Source organism: Entelurus aequoreus, linkage group LG11, assembly GCF_033978785.1.
Source record: "Entelurus aequoreus isolate RoL-2023_Sb linkage group LG11, RoL_Eaeq_v1.1, whole genome shotgun sequence".
In the NCBI taxonomy this organism is placed as follows: Eukaryota; Metazoa; Chordata; class Actinopteri; order Syngnathiformes; family Syngnathidae; genus Entelurus; species Entelurus aequoreus.
The window spans coordinates 75,231,934-75,253,017 of NC_084741.1; the positions used below are offsets into that span (position 1 = coordinate 75,231,934).

At 40.2% G+C, this 21,084-nt stretch overlaps 2 protein-coding genes and 1 non-coding gene across 3 annotated transcripts in view; 1 reads left to right on the plus strand and 2 right to left on the minus strand.

Moving 5' to 3' along the window:
* The window catches only part of LOC133660472 (RNA-binding motif, single-stranded-interacting protein 3-like), a 230,354-nt gene extending 230,091 nt beyond the window's left edge, over positions 1-263 (minus strand). Inside the window, exon 1 of the mRNA XM_062063997.1 lies at positions 171-263. Coding sequence (XP_061919981.1) covers positions 171-179 — 9 coding nt within the window. The 5' untranslated portion in view covers positions 180-263. The remainder of the gene's footprint in view (positions 1-170) is intronic.
* A 3,515-nt stretch (positions 264-3,778) lies between these two features.
* On the plus strand, positions 3,779-9,004 carry LOC133660471 (uncharacterized). The gene is made up of 10 exons (XM_062063996.1): positions 3,779-4,072; positions 5,129-5,239; positions 5,360-5,474; positions 5,651-6,501; positions 6,670-6,856; positions 6,972-7,220; positions 7,386-7,510; positions 7,878-7,924; positions 8,009-8,157; positions 8,285-9,004. The coding sequence occupies exons 1-10, from the start codon at positions 3,911-3,913 to the stop codon at positions 8,470-8,472; spliced, it is 2,184 nt and encodes a 727-aa protein (XP_061919980.1). The 5' UTR covers positions 3,779-3,910; the 3' UTR covers positions 8,473-9,004.
* A 5,653-nt stretch (positions 9,005-14,657) lies between these two features.
* Positions 14,658-14,729, minus strand: trnap-cgg (transfer RNA proline (anticodon CGG)). Its single transcript has one exon. It is a non-coding gene; the product is annotated as a tRNA-Pro (tRNA).
* Positions 14,730-21,084: the final 6,355 nt, after the last annotated feature.

The window sequence follows — 21,084 nt, forward strand, 5'->3', positions numbered from 1 at the left end:
TACGAGATAGGGGAGTAAATAATAATCAATAACGACTATTTAAAGCTGAATTTATCAGTCTTTTGTCAATCAATGAGCAACACAGAACCAGATTTTCTTCATGTTAGACGGCAGTGCCAAACTCTAACAAGTCAAGACTGGATAGCGGTGAAAGGCAGCAAACATCTTACCTTGGCCATCTGTGCCTGGACTCCACTGGCTTTGAGCGAAGCCACGGCTTTCTGGGCAGCTGCAGGGCTGTCAAAGTCCACAAAGCCATAGCCTGCACATCAACATACAAAGAACAGAAGACTGATGAATAAAACAATGAAGGTAATGAAATACTGTACAAAAGAAAGGCTGGGACTATTAAGTGGAGACTATTATGCATGTTGCAGAGAAAACAGGTTGCCTTTGTTTGTGTTTTAACACTGCATTAATACTGTAAATGTGTCAAAATCAAGTCGGCTCACGGATTTTATGAAAACAGCAAGTTCCTCCATTAAATGTGTTTGAACACAGAGCGTAAACACACTTGGTGTCATAACAGTCACTCTTGTTAGCTTGTTTACCATCCAGGACTTCACATGATGTTGGCCAGTTTCGTTGTATTAAAACCCAAAAATGTTTTTCCAGATTAAGATATATATTAAGATATTAAGTTATATTGTTATTGACATGTCAAAAACTGCATTGTGTGTGTACGGAGAATATTGAGCTCAATCCGGCCTTATATGTGTTCAAGGATTCAAGGAACTGTATTGTCATATCAGACACATTAGAACTTCCATCCATCCATTTTCTACCGCTTGTCCCTTGCGGGGTTGCAGGGGGTGCTGGAGTCTGTCCCAGCTGCACACGGGTGGAAGGCGGGGTACACCCTGGACAAGTTGCCACCTCATCAGAGGGCCAACACAGATAGACAGACAACATTCACACTCAAATTCACACACGAGGGCCAATTTAGTGTTGCCAATCAACCTATCAACCAGGTGCATGTCTTTGGAGGTGGGAGGAAGCCGGAGAACCCGGAGGGAACCCACACAGTCAAAGGGAGAACATGCAAACAACAACCAGAAAGATCCCAAGGCCCCAGATTGAGCCCAATGAGTACAACAAGAATGATAGTGTACATAATTCTTTCAATTGAATATGATATAAATAGTCAGTTATAAATAGAATGGGTTAATGGGAATAGATTATAAATAGAATAGAATAAACACATTGTGAACACAGTTCACTTTGATGTAGTGCACTGTTTTTTTTTTAAATTCCATTCTTCACATTTTGTCATCCATCCACAGAGGTACCAACCACAGTTTTCCAGTACTTAAATCATGTGCACACACACACACACATACACACGCACACAAACACGCACACGAGCGTGCACTGTGTTGTGTTAATTGAACAGACATGTGGACATATACAGTACATTTTGCAAAAGTATGTCGGATGTAGAAACAAACATGGCGGTACCAAATTTAATTGATGTTATCACATCCCTTGGGCTTCTGATGGTATGCAATAACAATAAAATACCCAAAGCAAGTAGTGATAACAATGTCATCCTTCCCTTTTCTACCACTTTTCTTGTTTGGGTCATTAGGATTTAGACAAGAGCAGTGTTTTTTAACCTTATGCGCTAAATGAGGCATCTCCTTCTAACTATACCAATACACATGTTGCCCGACCTCTTAAAAGGGGAGGGGGTGTCGCACTAATATACAATGAAAACTATAATCTTACACCTAACCTAAATAATAAATATAACTCGTTTGAGGTGCTCACTTTGAGGTTTGTCACACCGCTGCCTCTCCACCTGGCTGTTATCTACCGCCCCCCTGGGCCCTATTCTGACTTTATCAGTGAATTCTCAGAGTTTGTTGCTGATCTAGTGACGCACGCCGACAATATAATCATAATGGGGGACTTTAATATCCATATGAATACCCCATCGGACCCTCCATGCGTGGCGCTCCAGACTATAATTGATAGCTGTGGTCTTACACAAATAATAAATGAACCCACGCATCGCAACGGTAATACGATAGATCTGGTGCTTGTCAGGGGTGTCACCACCTCTAAAGTTACGATACTCCCGTTCACTAAAGTAATGTCCGATCATTACATTATAAAATTCGAAGTTCTGACTCATTGTCAACAAACTAATAATAATAATAATAACTACTATAGCAGCCGCAACATTAATGCTGCCACAACGACGACTCTTACTGACCTACTGCCTTCGGTAATGGCACCATTCCCAAATTATGTGGGCTCTATTGATAACGTCACTAACAACTTTAATGACGCCCTGCGCGACACCATTGATAGTGTAGCACCGCTAAAGCTAAAAAGGGCCCCTAAAAGGCATACCCCATGGTTTACAGAAGAAACTAAAGCCCAGAAATTATCATGTAGAAAGCTGGAACGCAAATGGCGTGCGACTAAACTTGAGGTTTTCCATCAAGCATGGTGTGATAGTTTAATAACTTATAAATGCATGCTTACCTCAGCTAAAGCTAAATATTACTCATATCTCATCCACCTCAACAAAAATGATCCTAAATTTCTGTTTAGTACAGTAGCATCACTAACCCAACAAGGGACTCCTCCCAGTAGCTCCACCCACACAGCAGATGACTTTATGAATTTCTTTAATAAGAAAATCAAAGTCATTAGAAAAGAGATTAAAGACAATGCATCTCAGCTACAACTGGGTTCTATTAACACAAATACGACTGTATATACGACAGATACCGCCCTCCAAAATAGTTTCTCTCTCTTTGATGAAATAACATTGGAGGAATTGTCAAAATGTGTAAATGGGACAAAACAAACAACATGTTTACTTGACCCAATTCCTGGGAAACTTATCAAGGAGCTTTTTGTATTATTAGGTCCATCAGTGTTAAATATTATAAACGTATCACTTTCCTCTGGAATTGTTCCCCTAGCATTCAATCATTCATCCTCTACTCAAAAGACCTAACCACAATCCTGATCTCCTGGTAAACTACCGGCTGGTGTCCCACCTTCCGTTTATCTCGAAAATCCTCGAAAAAATTGTAGCAAAGCAGCTAAATGAACACTTAGCGTCTAACAATCTCTGTGAACCTTTTCAGTCCGGTTTCAGGGCAAATCACTCTACGGAGACAGCCCTCGCAAAAATGACTAATGATCTATTGCTAACGATGGATTCTGATGCTTCATCTATGTTGCTGCTTCTTGATCTTAGCGCCGCTTTCGATACTCATAATATTTTATTAGAGCGTATCAAAACGCGTATTGGGATGACAGACTTAGCCTTGTCTTGGTTTAACTCTTATCTTACTGACAGGATGCAGTGTGTCTCCCATAACAATGTGACCTCGGACTATGTTAAAGGCCTACTGAAACCCACTACTACCGACCACGCAGTCTGATAGTTTATATATCAATGATGAAATCTTAACATTGCAACACATGCCAATACGGCCGGGTTAACTTATAAAGTGACATTTAAAATTTCCCGGGAAATATCCGGCTGAAACGTCGCGGTATGATGACGTATGCGCGTGACGAAGGCAGTTGAACGCGTCATCTTGGAATAGGTCCCTCCCAATTTAAACAGCTCTGTTTTAATCGCTAATTTCCACAGTATTCAGGACATCTGTGTTGGTGAATCTTTTGGAAATTTGTTCAATTAACAATGGAGACTGCAAAAAAGAGAGTTGTAGGGAAGCGGTGTGTTGCTGCTGGATGTAGCAACACAAACCAAAACACAACCGGTGTTTCATTGTTTCTTTTCCCAAAAGATGGCGGCCAAGCTTTACTATGGAACAAAGAAGTCAAGCGAACACGGTTGGATTGGACGACACATACGAAGTACAGTGTATTATGCAGCGAACATTTCGAAAGATCATGTTTCGAAGAGGGTCCCTTGCGAATGGCAGAAATGGGAATCAGCACTCGTCGACTCGTGCTGAAGAAAGGTGCGAAGCCAACTATTTTCGATAGACCACGGACAAGTCCGGAGCACCCGACCCCCTCCACAAGCGGACAGACTGGGCACATGAGGTCTGCATTTGCCAAAAGGGAAAGGAAGAGGGTAAGAATCTTGATATCCAGTTTTCATAGTCAGACTACACTGTTCCAATATCCATTTCTTTGTTCTCAATTGTTGAAACCCCCCCACCTCCACACCCCGGATTGTAAATAATGTAAATAATTCAATGTGATTATCTTGTGTGATGACTGTATTATGATGATAGTATATATATGATAGTATATATCTGTATCATGAATCAATTTAAGTGGACCCCGACTTAAACAAGTTGAAAAACTTATTGGGGTGGTACCATTTAGTGGTCAATTGTACGGAATATGTACTTCACTGTGCAACCTACTAATAAAAGTCTCAATCAATCAACCAAAACTAACACACACAGTCATAGACTACTCCAGTGGTTCTCAACCTTTTTTCAGTGATTTTCCCCTGTGAACATTTTTTTAATTCAAGTACCCCCTAATCAGAGCAAAGCATTTTTGGTTGAAAAAAAGAAAAAAAATACAGCACTATGTCATCAGTTTCTGATTTATTAAATTGTATAACAGTGCAAGATATTGCTAATTTGTAGTGGTCTTTCTTGAACTATTTGGAAAAAAAGATATAAAAATAACTAAAAACTTGTTGAAAAATAAACAAGTGATTCAATTATAAATAATATTTTGTACACATAGAAGTAATCATCAACTTAAAGTGCCCTCTTTGGGGATTGTAATAGAGATCCATCTGGATTCATGAACTTAATTCTAAACATTTATTTTGTTGAAGTATTATTCAATAAATATATTTATAAAGGATTTTTGAATTGTTGCTATTTTTATAATATTTAAAAAAAAATCTCTCGTACCCCTTGGCATACCTTCAAGTATCCCCAAGGGTATGCGTACCCCCATTTGAGAACCACTGGACTACTCCATGAACAATGAAATAAATTAACAATAAAATAGTCTACATATAATTATTGCTTCAAGTTCTAGTCAAGTTCTTCTGCAGTATAAAGTATCGTACATTTACTGACATTACTGTCAATAGTGTCAATACTGTCAATAGATTACAATAGACAATAATATAAAGTATTGTACATTTGTACATTTACAGACAATAGATCAGATCATGGACAGTACGACTACGGCATCAGTGGCGGATGCGGTGGATGAACCAATGGCAATGGCACTAGATTTGCCTGATGAGGAGGGCGATCAAGATCAGGTTCGATTTGTTTTCCTAATCAATGTTCAAATGGATTACAGTTCAAGCCCAATCCAAAAGTATTCATAATTAATGTAAATGAGGTATCCATATTACATGTAGCTGTTTCTCCATTTCCAGGGAAATACAAGAGAACAAGGATGCCAGACGGACTGGGTACCGATTGGGACAGCACCAACAGCAATGACCAGTAGCAAGAGCACCCAAACAGGGAAAATACATCATAGATCAAAGGGTATGTCTATTTCGGTGACGAACATGATTCTGCACATCACAGTACACATTGCACGCTGCCTGTGCAGAGTAGAGTAGACAGATAAATTAGGTGATTCAAAGACAATAATTATTATGTGATTCTAGTTTAATTTTAACAGATTATATAAAACAACTTGTGCTTGATTTTATTGCTAGGACACCAGGTGACCCCAGATATCCTCGAGAGGGTTAGAGCTCGGCCGGCCAGGGTTAGTGAAGTCCCATTGTCAAGTGTAGCAGCTCCATCTGACAGCCCCGAGATGCAGACTAACATAGCAGCTCCAGGTGTGTCTGGAATGCAAGCCAAGCTACGACCACCTCCTGCATTGTTTGATGAAGGACCAGCATCAAGTCCCACTGCGCCTTTTGTTGGTGGTTCTTCCGATGACAGCTATGTGCCGAGTGAGTCAACGACATCGGATCCGTGTCAATCTGACGGGTCGCCAGATCGCCCATGTACTCACCAGATGCATGAAGAGGGCTGCCACAAGGAACCGAAGTACATCATCTTTGAGTCGTGCCTCCAGAGTCTCGTCAAGTGGTGTCACTGTCCAGTCTGTGGCAGCCAGGACATAAGCCCTTCTTGGGATTCGAACGGTACACAGCTGACCATGACTCTTCAATGTGCATCATGTGACCAGAGGAGTAGTTGGAGCAGCCAGCCAAACATTGGCCCTTATGCCGCGGGCAACATCCTGCTGTCTGCTGGCATCCTCTTCGCTGGGGCATCTTCTGGCAAGGTGTTGCAAGTGCTGAACAGCATCGGAGTGGTCACGTATGTGAAGAGGACATTTTTCAACCACCAGGAGCTCATCCTGCAGCCAGCCATCAAAAAGGTGTGGGAGGAACAGCAACGGACGCACCTCACCATGCTGCAGGTGGAAGGCCGACCCCTCGTCCTTGGTGGTGATGGGCGAGCAGACAGTCCGGGACACAGCGCCAAGTTCGGTACCTACACCACAATGGAGCTTGTGGCCAATGTGGTTCTCGACCTTCAGGTTGTACAGGTACGACCATATAATCTCACTAAAACACTAGTAACACAATAAGCAGATAAGGGATTTTCCAGAATTATCCTAGTAAATTTGTCTAATAACATTAACCATTTCAATGTATACTAAGCCCCTTTTTCATTTTTTTCTTTGCTCATTCCTTTTCTGTTATATATATTTCAGAGCAACGAATGTCTTGGCAGCTACCATATGGAGATGGAAGGACTGAAGAGGATGGTGGAACTGCTGATCAGCTGGGACCTGGATGTCGGGGTGCTGGTGACAGACAGACACAGACAGATCGCTAAATGGATTCGTGAAAACATGCCCAATACACGGCACTGCTATGACATCTGGCATGTTGCAAAATGTTAGTTGGATTATTTGTATGCATGACAAGTTGTGAAGTAGTGTGTACATATCAGTGATCAGATGAATGCGATATTGTATTTAATCCACAAATTTCTGTTTTTTTCTGTTTGTAGCCATCGGAAAGAAACTGAAGGCCATCGCCAAGCATAAGGACTGTGAAGACCTGAAGCCCTGGGTGCAAAGTATAATCAACCACCTCTACTGGGCAGCAGTGTCTACACCGCCTGGAGAGGGGGAACTTCTGGTTGCCAAGTGGAAGTCTGTGGAGCGACACATTCAGAACATCCACAAGGACCATGGCGACCTCTTCCCAATTTGTACTCATGGACAACTGCAACGGCAAAAGAAATGGCTCAAACAAAGTGAGTAGGCAAATAAGTTGCCCGAAAGCAGTGAGGGACTAGCAGTATTTTCCTGCACATCTTTTGAAAGTCAAAAAATTCAGATAAACTTGTAAGTAAATAACCAGTTTAAGTTGACTGGAACATTTTTGTAGAAACGTTGTTCTATTTTAAATTTATGTTTAGGTTCACGCTCAGCAGTGAAACTGGAGGAGGTGGTCAACAACAAGTCCCTGCTAAAAGATATCGCCATGCTGTCGGGTGAACACCAGACTTCCAAGGTGGAGGCGTTCCATAGCCTTGTCATACAGGTGAGAATTAGACTGATCGCCTGTAGGTGGTGTCGGTGGTTACCACCTGCCACTAGGACTTTGGTGGCCAGGGAGCAAAATACTAGAGCATACTAAATGAAGCCTTGATACAGTCAGTGTAAGCAAGAGAATGTTGGAGGTCCAACATAGTGGCTGGCATCTTGGTGAGAAAGATTGCAAACAATTCTGGCGTGGTGTTAACATTGAAAACAAAACAGCTTCATTACTGCAGGAGATCAAGCTTTAATAGCTGACTATTAACAGTTTAATACACAAACATTTGTATTCAAATTTACAAACAATTTATAAATTTACACACACATTGTATGGACGCATGACTGAATAAAGTGTCTTTTATCTTATACAGTTCGCACCGAAAATGTATGTCTTCTCATACATCGGAATGCTGTGCAGGTATGTTTCCACACTAATCTAAGTGTCACTAGTGTGTGCCATACTTTAGTACTAATTATTACATTATTCTGTTACCACACCTAGGAACCTGCTTGCTGGGCTGCACTGGAACGAAAATTCGAGCCGCCCTATAGCCACTACACAAGCGGGTGCTGAGCGCTATGCAGTACGCTACCCGAAGTATAAAGCAGGGGGCCATGTGGTCAAGAAAATCGCGACAGAGCCAACATACCGTAAGTGTAGAGGACACAAAACATGTAAACACTTGACACTTTGTATCATGATAATAATACTGTCAAGTTTCACTCTCCATGAGTATATTATGTTGTGAGCAGGAACATGTACAATTGTATTTTGCAGGCTACGTAGATGACTTGATCAGGGAGGTTGTTGCTGGCTGCAGACAGACCCCTGACGAGAGAACACCACTCAGCGTCACTGTGGATGTGCCTCCCTTCCTCTGCGATGAACTGGAGAAGCCAGACAAGGAGGAAGCCATCGCCAAGCACAGGAGTCGCTTCGGTAAGTGTGAAATGCCCTCCCGGTAACAGTTAGAGATGCTACCTCAGTAGAAGCATTTAAGTCCCATCTTAAAACTCATTTGTATACTCTAGCCTTTAAATAGACCCCCTTTTTAGACCAGTTGATCTGCCGTTTCTTTTCTTTTCTCCTCTGCCCCCCCCCCACGTGGAGGGGTTATTCCGGTGACCATGGATAAAGTGCTGGCTGTCCAGAGTTGGGACCCGGGGTATACCGCTCGCCTGTGCATCGGTTGGGGACATCTGCGCTGCTGACCCGTCTCCGCTCGGGGTGGCCTCCTGCTGGCTCCACTGGACCCTCACTAATATGTTAGACCCACTCGACATCCATTGCTTTCGGTCTCCCCTAGAGGGGGGGGGTTACCCACATATGCGGTCCTCTCCAAGGTTTCTCATAGTCATTCACATCGACGTCCTACTGGGGTGAGTTTTCCTTGCCCGTGTGTGGGCTCTGTACCGAGGATGTCGTTGTGGCTTGTACAGCCCTTTGAGACATTTGTGATTTAGTGCTATATAAATAAACATTGATTGATTGACTGATTGATTGATTGATTGATTTTATTGATTAAGTACAGTGGCCATGTAGATTCTGTTGCAGTCACTGCACGTCTTGGAACCCCGTGTAGTCCATCGATGGGAATGTTGTCCTAATCTTATGTACTACACAAGCTGGTAGTACCACCCTTATGTCCTTTCCCAGATATCCCCAGCAGAAGCGGACAAACTGTCGATAGGCTGTGTGTCGTCTCCGCCTGCAAGTAGCAAATGATGGCAGCTGTTATTATCCGGACATGGATACACAGTGACTCACTGTTCTCTGAGATTCAAAAGACATTGTCATGCATTCTATTCATTTGTCATTTACTGTTGCAGTAAATTGTAAATATTGTTGACATCTACGGTCCATCTATGTAATACTTCTATGATATATAATGTCATGTGCATTGTAGCACAGTACATTTCACAGAATAAGAATAAGATAAGAAAGTGCTCATTCTGACTTATCTTCCAAAGGTTGATAGAATAAAGAATTATTTAAACTTATTAGTGCCTCACTCATTTTGCTGTTGCTGCAGCATGCCATATTGCTGTTTGTAGGCGTTATACGCTGTCTGCAGCACCCATTCATCCAGACACACAGATGGAAAGCCATGGTGGTCTATGATGCACGTCTTCACCCCCTCCTCCTCCATCGTTCTGGTCACTGCCTCTATTTCACTACAGCAGACACACTCAGCCACTGTCTCCATGTTCACACAGTTTTGACATGTACACCTGGAAATAGAAATGTTCATAATATTTGTAAATCAATTCATATTATTGACACCTGCAATCTGCAAACATGTGGAATAATTAATATTATCATTGTCTTGTTGTGGATCTTATTAATCTGCATGCATATTTTTAGTATTGCCGGTATATGGAGCTGTGGCCCATAGAAATAATGGGTAATTAATTAGGTTTGACATTGTGTCAATGATAGATACTTAGTGTATAGATAGGCCTGGGGTGTAAGTTGTAACACTAACAGTAACACATTGTGTCAATGATAGATACTTAGTGTATAGATAGGCCTGGGGTGTAAGTTGTAACACTAACAGTAACAGTGCAAGACTAGGCCACAAACTAAAACTAGTCTATAAATAAATAACATATTACCATTCTGTATTCTCAAGGCGATCTATGTCGTGTGCTCCTCCAGCATCAATAGCAGCAGCGTCCTCCTGACCGTCTTCATCAGCGTCGGGTTCAAAGCGATATGGCTCTATCCCTCTCACAGCTTCTTCCCTATCTGAATCGCTTCCACTCCCCACTAGTCCTTCACTTGCACTTTCCTCATCCACACATCTTTCATCCTCGCTCAAATTAATGGAGAAATCGTCGCTATCTCGGTCAGAATCGCTCTCAGATCTGGCGGCCATCATTGCAAACAATAGGGAGCTTTGCGGATATGTTCAATTGTCCACGTCACGCTACTTCCGGTAGGGGCAAGGCTTTTTTTTGTCAGATACCAAAAGTTGCTATCTTTATCGTCGTTTTTCTATTCTAAATCCTTTCAGCAAAAATATGGCAATATCGCGAAATGATCAAGTATGACACATAGAATAGATCTGCTATCCCCGTTTAAATAAAAAAATTTCATTTCAGTAGGCCTTTAAAAGCTCTGTCCTAAAACATTTAGAGCTTGTAGGTACCACTGTATTCTTTTTATTTTTTATTTTCATTGATCCCTTGAGTGTGTGCAGTTCGGAAAATTGAACTAAGAGTTTCAAATCACTATTAAGGGTTTAACCGGGACTCGAACACAGGGCCTCTCTCAACCAAAGTGAGAGTCACACTACTAGACCAACAAGCCCTGAACTGTGCTTTACCAAGTCCCCAAAAAAGTTTATATTTTATTTGGGGAGACACTCTGTAACTGCACTTTTATGAGTACACATTTTGATTCACTACAATTTTCATGCATAAATGAACAATAGCTTTTTCAGGAATTGAACCCCAGACCCGAGATGAGAATCATACGACGAGACCACAAGAATTATGTTTCAACCAAAAATCTCCTGAATTGTGAGATTTTAACAGAGAACACATTCTAAAACTAGGTTAGTATATTGCACTTTTACCACTAATTTAAAGGTACGGCTTTTTTCATGCAAAAAAGAACTAAGGGTTACAAACTTTGTCCTAAAACAAATAGAGCTTATAAATTGAGGTACCACTGTAGTGGATTTTATGGATTTTCATTGATCACTTGATTGTCTGCTGTTTGGAAAATTGAGGTAAACTTTAAGATCGAGTCTCACGTCACAAATGAAACGACTTTACAACTGTCTGTGTGAGGTAAAAAGCTGTGGCGTGCGGTGACGTTCATGTCAGGTGAGGCACTGACTTCATCACAGTCAGATTTACAAACATATGAACCCTAAAGAGTATCTTATTCACCATTTCATTGGCAGCAGTTAACGGGTTATGTTTAAAAGCTCATACCAGCATTCTTCCCTGCTTGGCACTCAGCATCAAGGGTTGGAATTGGGGGTTGAATCACCAAAAATTATTCCCGGGCGTGGCGCCGCTGCTGCCCACTGCTCCCCTCACATCCCAGGGGGTGATCAAGGGATGGGTCAAATGCAGAGGACAAATTTCACCACACCTAGTGTGTGTGTGACAATCATTGGTACTTTAACTTAACTTTAACTTTACACATAGAAACTGTAGCACACAAAAAAGCACATTTAATAAAAAAAAACGTTATTATGGTCTTACCTTTACTTATAAGTGCGGGAACAGTGGTGTTCGTGTTGGAGGAGTTGTAAATTAATGAAATATGAAATCCGTGCTGCAGTCTGCAGGTGTACCTAATGTTGCGTCCCTGCGGTCGTTCGCAGCTCCTCCGGCGCGAGCATTGTTGTTTTTGCACTTTTTGGCTTCTTGTTAAGTGACTTTTTTTTGGGTGGATTCGGTCTTGCACGTGGAGGGTTTGCGTGTGGGCTTTGGTTGGTGTGGCGCTCCCGTCGGGCGGTGCATTCTGCGGCGAAGGTGCTTGGCACCAGGAGGCGGGGTTATGAGGCGAGCCTGTCACAGTGCGTCTTCGCAGCAGTTTTATGATGGCTCAGCACAAGAAATACTTTACACACATAGTTGTTGACAAAATACACTGGACATTGTATACCTCAGCTAACTTGTGACAGTTTGACCCCACACTGCGCTCGAAGCGGACAAGAAAGTTTTCGATGTCCTCACCCTGCTGGAAAGGGAGCATCTTTGGGCCTTGTCGGAGATGATGGTCAGGTGGCAAGGAATCTCTGGACGGCGACGCTTGAGGACTAGGAGTTGGCTGTGGGCGAGTTCTGGGTTTGGGTGACTGCTCATAACGACTATCATCAGTAGTACGGTTAGCATTTTGGTTAGTGAGTGAGTGATCTAGGCTAGGCCTTGTACAGACATTTTTTAACTCCTGGAGTTCATGGACTAGGATAGCTTCCCTACGTTGCTGTCCAATCAAAAAGTCTTGAAACATGTTAACCAGGGTAGGTTCACTTAGCACTCTTTCAGTCCTTGGTGGCTCACCAGACCACCTAGCCTTCCCAGAACCCTTCCTATGCTGCTTACGCCCAGCCCCGGAGTTCTCAAAACCTTTGACGTCTTCTTCAGACTCCTCTGTGTTCCATCCAACTTCACGCTCCTCAGCCATAGTCATGGCTATGTGAATACTTTTTAGACATGTGAAGGTTATTTATGGTGTAATTTGCAAAATAACTGTTTTCTTAATTCCCCCTGTCAAATTGGTCCCAGCTAGTGGGCGGAGCTATGGGCTATTTAAGTTGGAAAATGCCGTTTTTCTGACAGTCTGCTGTCGGTAACTGCCAGAGGAGGTTCTCTGTCCTGAGCAAGAGTTTCGGTCTCCATGCATCATCTACTGAGGAGATTATTTTGATGATGAGATGTTGTGTTGTAACCGGTTAAATGAGTTTTGTTGATTGCTAATAGATTTTGCTAAATCTGTTTTGATTATTTAATTATTTACTTCGACATATTTGATTATTGACCTTTGATTATGAATACATGTGTTTTGTTATAATGGATGATTTACATTTTGATTATTTTTAATATGCTTATTTTGATGAAATATATAGGCCTATTTAATGCATGCAACTTTGAAATGTATTTAGAATATAAATGTACTATATATAATATACTATACTAATATTGCCTCTGTTTATTGCCATTACAGATTGTAGGTGCTTTGTTTTCCTGTCATTGTTCACCTTTTGACACTTTTTGGGATTTCAATAAATGTTTGTAAACTGTTACCAACTGCGTGCCTTGCCATCCTTGATTTGAAAGTCTGGTTTGCAACGGTCACATTACCTTCACCCGAGGCGGGGTGTGACATAACTAAACTATGGAAATGTATAATATAATTCATATAGCAATACAGTCTCACTGCACAGCAGGCCAGCAGTTAGCCGAATCATTGCGCACAATCCATGTTGAGGCACAACGCAGTGACGTGCCTCAACTGGCTGCTGATCACCGCACCGTCTCTTCTCAGTATTTGAACGGCAAATGTGAAAATAAAAATAAAAACAATCTAAAACTGGTGACGTTAAATGGAAAATAACTTCAGTATAATCACTGGATACATATAACAATTTAATTATTTTTTTTACATTTTTTTTCTTTCCATGATGGCAGGTGAGGCCGTGCCTCCCCTGCCTCCAGTGACGGCACGTCACTGGTAAAAAGTCATGATTGAATAAATGAATTACAAACACCAGGGCTTGCAAAACAGAAGTCATAGCTTTCACGAGGAGGTTCCACCAAGATTTGAACTTGGATTACTGGATTCAGAGTCCAGCGTGCTAACCATTACACCATGGAACCTGCAAGTGTACAGTATGTGTAATAGGAAAGGATCCAACAGTACACAGGGTTTGATTTGTTTTGATAGATTTTAATTGATCCATTGAGTGTGTGCCATGAGTAAAATAGAGGATAAAGTTTAAAATTAAGTCTAAAGTCACAAATGTAAAGACAACTGTGTGTATGAGGTAAAAAATGATTAATAAAAACAGGACTTATAAATAAACAGGGGTCACAATCTGAAACTGGTTTACAACACTGCACTTTTTACACAAGTTTGTTTTCACTGCATTTTTCATTCTTAAAGTAACTAAGGGGAGGCGGCCACACTGAACACTCCATTATTATCAGTAGGTTCTACCAAGATTTAAAGTCCAGAGTACGTACCATTACACCACGGAACAAACAAAACAGTACATCAAACATATTGATCCTACAGTACACAGTACTGTACGATTTCAACGAAATTTGATCGATTTTTGTTGATCCTTTGAGTGCGCCTTCAGGAAAATGGAGCTAAAAGTTTAAAATCAGGTCTAAAGTAAAAAAAAAAAATGACAAGACTTACGACTGTGTGTATGGTGGGGAAAGAAATGACTGAAAACAAGAATTATAAACACAAGGGGTTGTCCATGAAACACGCCCTGAAACAGTATTGTTCCATAAATCTCATGAAAGGTGAGATGTGAATAGGGTACACAATCTAAAATTGTATTACACTTTTAACCTAAATTTAAATTAATAGCCATTTTCATGCGCTCAGGCCAAAAACTACTTTGGCCTGAAATTCAACTGTGGACAAATTAAAAACTCATGCCTGATAAACAAAAGGGCTTGTCCGGGAATTGAACCCGGGACCTCTCGCACCCGAAGCGAGAATCATACGACTAGACCAACAAGCCCTGATGAATCATATTTCATCGAATAACAGGGAACACGATCTAAAACTAGGCTAGTATATTGCACTTTTGCCACTAATTTAAAGGTATGGCTATTTTCATGCAAAAAAGAACTAAGGGTTTCAAGGTCTGTCCTGAAACAATTAGAGTTCGTAAATTGAGGTACCACTGTATTTGATTTTATACATTTTCATTGATCCCTTGAGTGTGCGCAGTTTGGAAAATTGAGCTAAGAGTTTAAAATCACAGTTAAGGGCTTGTCTGGGAATTGAACCCGGGACCTCTCGCACCCTAAGCGAGAATCATACTACTAGACCAACATGCCTTGAATTTGCCTTTACCAATTTTTTTTTTTAAATTGCATTTTATTTGGGGCGACTCTGTAGCGGCACTTTTATTAACACAAATTTTGATTGACTACAATTTTCATGCATAAATGAACAAGAGTTTTTTCAATTCCCGGACAAGCCCTTGTGTTTATCAGGTGAAAGCTGTGACCTCAATTTGACTTCCTTTTTGCAAGCCCTGGTGTTTGTCATTCCTTTATTCAATCATGACTTTTTACCTCACAAAGACAGTTGCAAAGTCGTTTTATTTGTGACGTGAGACTCGATCTTAACGTTTACCTCAATTTTCCAAAATGCACACACTCAAGGGATCAATGAAAATCCATGAAATCAAATACAGTGGTTTTACACATACAAACTGTAGCATACAAAAAAGCACATTTAATAAAAAAAAACGTTATTATGGTCTTACCTTTACTTATAAATGAAGTCCATGCTTGTTGTGCCGGATAATGCACCCCCTGATGGGAGTGTTATATCAACTAAAGCCCACACTTAAACTTTCCACGTGCAAGATTGAATCTATTTAAAAAAGTTATTCAATAAGAAGCCAAAAAGTGCAAAAACAATATGTTCGTGTTGGAGGAGTTGTGAATAACTGAAATATGAAATCCGTGCTGCAGTCTGCAGGTGTACCTAATGTTGTGGCCCAGCAGTCATTCACAACTCCTCCAACACGAACATTATTGTTTTTGCACTTTTTGGCTTCTTATTAATAACTTTTAGTTATTTAATAAGACATAATGCATAATAAGTCAGCACAAGAAATACGTTACACACATACAGTTATTGACAAAATACACTGTACATTATATACCTCAGCTAACTAAACTATGGAAATGTATAATATAGTTCATATAGCAATACGGTCTCACTGCACAGCAGGCCAGCAGTTAGCCGAGTCATTGCGCAATCCATGGTGAGGCTCAACTCAGTGACGTGCCTCAACTGGCTGGTGACTCACAGCAAGTCTCTTCTCAGTATTTGAACAACAAATGTGAAAATTCAGCGATTTTGAATACAAATAATCTAAAACTGGTGAAGTTAAATAGAAAATAACTTTATAGTATAATCACTGGATACATATAACAATTTAATTATTTTTTTTCTTTTTACATTTTTTTTCTTTCCATGATGGCCCTGCCTCACCTGCCTCTCCTGACTGCACGTCACTGATATATATATATATATATATATATATATATATATATATATATATATATATATATATATATATATATATATATATATATATATATATATATATATATATATATATATATATATATATATATATATATATACATATACTGTATGTGTATATATATAGACACAAAACCCCAAACTACTAAAGTTAGCACGGTGTGTAAATGGTAAATAAAAACAAAATAAAATGATTTGCAAATCAATTTAATAGACTGCAAAGACAAGATAAAAGTTAAAATCACCAAAAATTATTCTCGGGCACGGCGCCGCTGCTGCCCACTGCTCCCCGTACTTTAACTTAACTTTAACTTTACACACACAAACTGTAGCACACAAAAAAGCACATTTAATAAAAAAAAACGTTATTATGGTCTTACCTTTACTTATAAATGAAGTCCATGCGCCGCTGTTTGGCTGGATTGGTGCGCCCCCGCCGTGGAGTGCGCCCCCTGACGGGAGTGTTGTGTCGGCTGGGGCCCGCACTTGGGCTTTCCACGTGCAGGATTGAATCTATTTGGAAGAGTTGTTTGGTGGGAGGCCGGGGGGTGCGGGAACGGTGGTGTTCGTGTTGGAGGAGTTGTGAATGAATGAAATATGAAATCCGTGCTGCAGTCTGCAGGTGTACCTAATGTTGCAGTCATTCATGGCTCCTCCGGCGTGAACATTGTTGTTTTTGCGCTTTTTGGCTTCTTGTTGAATGGCTTTTTTTAATGGATTCGGTCTTGCACGTGGGGGGTTTGGGTGTGGGCTTTGGTTGGTGAGGCGCTCCCGTCGGGGGGTGCATTATCCGGCACAACAAGCATGGACTTCATTTATAAGTAAAGGTAAGACCATAATAACGTTTTTTTTTATTAAATGTGCTTTTTTGTATGCTACAGTTTGTATGTGTAAAGTTAGTTAAGTTAAAGTACCAATGATTGTCACACACACTAGGTATAATGAAATTTGTCCTCTGCATTTGACCCATCCCCTTGTTCACCCCCTGGGAGGTGAGGGGAGCAGTGGGGAGCAGTGGGGAGCAGTGGGCAGCAGCGGCGCCGCGCCCGGGAATGATTTTTGGTGATTTAACCCCCAATTCCAACCCTTGATGCTGAGTGCCAAGCAGGGAAGAAAGCTGGTATGAGCTTTTAAACACAACCCGTTAACTGCTGCCAATCAAATGGTGAATAAGATACTCTTTAGGGTTCATATGTTTGTAAATCTGACTGTGATGAAGTCAGTGCCTCACCAGCCATGAACCTCACTGCAAGTCACTGGACTTACACTTACAGATGTAGCGACAAACTGTAGTTACTGACAGTAGTTTTCTGAAGTTTTCCTGAGCCCATGTGGTGATATCCTTTACACACTGATGTCACTTTGTGATGCAGTGTCGTCTGAGGGATCGAAGGTCACAGGCATTCAATGTTGGTTTTCTCCAAATTCTCTGAATCTTTTGATGATATTACGGACCGTAGATGGTGAAATCCCTAAATTCCTGTAATAGCTTGTTGAGAAATGTAGTTCCTAAACTGTTCAACAATTTGCTCACGCATTTGTTTACAAAGTGGTGTCCCTCGCCCCATCCTTGTTTGTGAATGACTGAGCATTTCATGGAAGCTGCTTTTATACCCAATCATGGCACCCACCTGTTCCCAACTAGCCTTTTCACCTTTGGGATGTTCCAAATAAGTGTTTGATGAGCATTCCTCAACTATCTCAGTCTTTTTTGCCACTTGTACCAGCTTTTTTGAAACATGTTGCAGGCGTCGCATTCCAAATGAGCTAATATTTGCAAAAAATAACAAAGTTGACCAGTTTGAGTGTTAAGTATCTTGTCTTTGCAGTCTATTCAATTGATTTACAAATCATTTTAATTTGTTTTTATTTACCATTTACACACCGTGCTAACTTTAGTAGTTTGGGGTTTTGTGTCTATATATATACACATACAGTATATGTATATATATGTATATATATATACATATATGTGTATATATATAAGTATATATACATATGTATTTATTTCATTTCATTATTACATTATGTCGAGGGCCAATAAAAACATCTGGAAGCCAAAAGTGCCCCATGAACTGCACTATGAAAGGAGAGGAAGAGAGGAGCTTGTTATCATAATTTTAACCAGAAGAGGATGCTGCTTCCTCACTCATTAGACAAAGTCGAATGGGATCAATCAAAAAAAGAAACCGGAAAAAGAATGTAAAGTAACAATTGTGCTGCTATCGTGTACCCTTTTTCATCGTAGGTGAAAAGGGGTACTTTGAACTGAAGTATAATGTAAATATATACGTATACATGTATATACAATATATATATATATATATATATATATATATATATATATATATATATATATATATATATATATATATATATATATATATATATATATATATATATATATATTCATATATATATATGTATATATATATATTTATGTATATATATACATATATACATTCATATATATATATATATATTTATGTATATATATACATATATATATATATATATATATATATATATATATATATATATATATATATATATATATATATATATATATATATATATATATATATATATATATATATATATATATATATATATATATATATATATACACATATATATATATATATAACTTTTTTAAATAGATTCAATCTTGCACGTGGAAAGTTTAAGTGTTGGCTTTAGTTGATATAACACTCCCGTCAGGGGGTGCATTCTACAGCGGGGGTGCATTATCCAGCACAACAGCGGCGCATGGACTTCATTTATAAGTAAAGGTAAGACCATAATAACGTTTTTTTTTTATTAAATGTGCTTTTTTGTGTGCTACAGTTTGTATGTGTAAAGTTAGTTAAGTTAAAGTACCAATGATTGTCACACACACTAGGTATAATGAAATTTGTCCTCTGCATTTGACCCATCCCCTTGTTCACCCCCTGGGAGGTGAGGGGAGCAGTGGGCAGCAGCGGCGCCGCGCCCGGGAATAATTTTTGGTGATTTAACCCCCAATTCCAACCCTTGATGCTGAGTGCCAAGCAGGGAAGAATGCTGGTATGAGCTTTTAAACACAACCCGTTAACTGCTGCCAATCAAATGGTGAATAAGATACTCTTTAGGGTTCATATGTTTGTAAATCTGACTGTGATGAAGTCAGTGCCTCACCAGCCATGAACCTCACCGTACGTCACTGATATATATATATATATATATATATATATATATATATATATATATATATATATATATATATATATATATATATATATATATATATATATATATATATATATATATATATATATATATATATATATGTATGTATATATGTATATATGTCCACTTAAATTGATTCATGATACAGATATATACTATCATATATACTATCATCATAATACAGTCATCACACAAGATAATCACATTGAATTATTTACATTATTTACAATCAGGAGTGTGGAGGGGGTGGGAGGTAGGATATGGACAGCAAGTAGTGGACATATATAGAGAGAGAGAAAGAGAGCGAGAGAGAGAGAGAGAGAGAGAGAGGAGAGAGAGAGAGAGAGAGAGAGAGAGAGAGAGAGAGAGAGAGAGAGAGAGAGAGAGAGAGAGAGAGAGAGAGAGAGAGAGAGACAGAGAGAGAGATCAGAAGGCATAAGAAAAAGTTTCTGCATTTGATTGTTTACATTTGATTATTAGCAATCCGGGGAGGGTGTTAGTTTAGGGTTGTAGCTGCCTGGAGGTGAACTTTTATTGCGGTTTTGAAGGAGGATAGAGATGCCCTTTCTTTTATACCTGTTGGGAGCGCATTCCACATTGATGTGGCATAGAAAGAGAATGAGTTAAGACCTTTGTTAGTTCGGAATCTGGGTTTAACGTTGTTAGTGGAGCTCCCCCTGGTGTTGTGGTTATGGCGGTCATTTACGTTAAGGAAGTAGTTTGACATGTACTTCGGTATCAGGGAGGTGTAGTGGATTTTATAGACTAGGCTCAGTGCAAGTTGTTTAACTCTGTCCTCCACCTTGAGCCAGCCCATTTTAGAGAAGTGGGTAGGAGTGAGGTGGGATCTGGGGTGGAGTTCTAGAAGTAACCTGACTAGCTTGTTCTGAGATGTTTGGAGTTTAGATTTGAGGGTTTTGGAGGTGCTAGGGTACCAGGAGGTGCATGCGTAATCGAAAAAGGGTTGAACGAGAGTTCCCGCCAGAATCCTCAAGGTGCTTTTGTTGACCAGAGAGGAGATTCTGTAGAGAAATCACGTTCGTTGGTTAACCTTTCTGATTACCTTGGTTGCCATTTAATCACAGGAAAGGTTAGCCTCTAGAATGGAACCTAGGTAGGTGACCTCATCTTTCCTGGTGATAACAATGTCACCCACTTTTATGGTGAAGTCATTGACTTTCTTAAGGTTGATGTGGGACCCAAACAGGATGGACTCTGTTCTACCCAAGTGTATGGATAGCTTGTTGTCAGTGAGCCAGGTGCAAGTTCTACAGAGCTCAGCACTGAGGATTTTCTCCACCTGTGACTTGTCCTTGCCGGATACCAGCAAGGCAGAGTCATCCGCAAACAAAAACAATTCACAGTCGCATGCCGATGACATGTCATTTATGTATATTAGGAACAGTAAAGGTCCCAATATACTGCCTTGGGGGACTCCACAGCTCACCGAGAGGGGGGGGGACACGGTGCCGTTCACCTCTACCACCTGCTCCCTCCCCTCCAAGTAAGACTGCATCCAGCTCCAAGAGGATTTGTTAAATCCGATTGCTCTGAGCTTATCCAACAGTATAGCGTGGTTA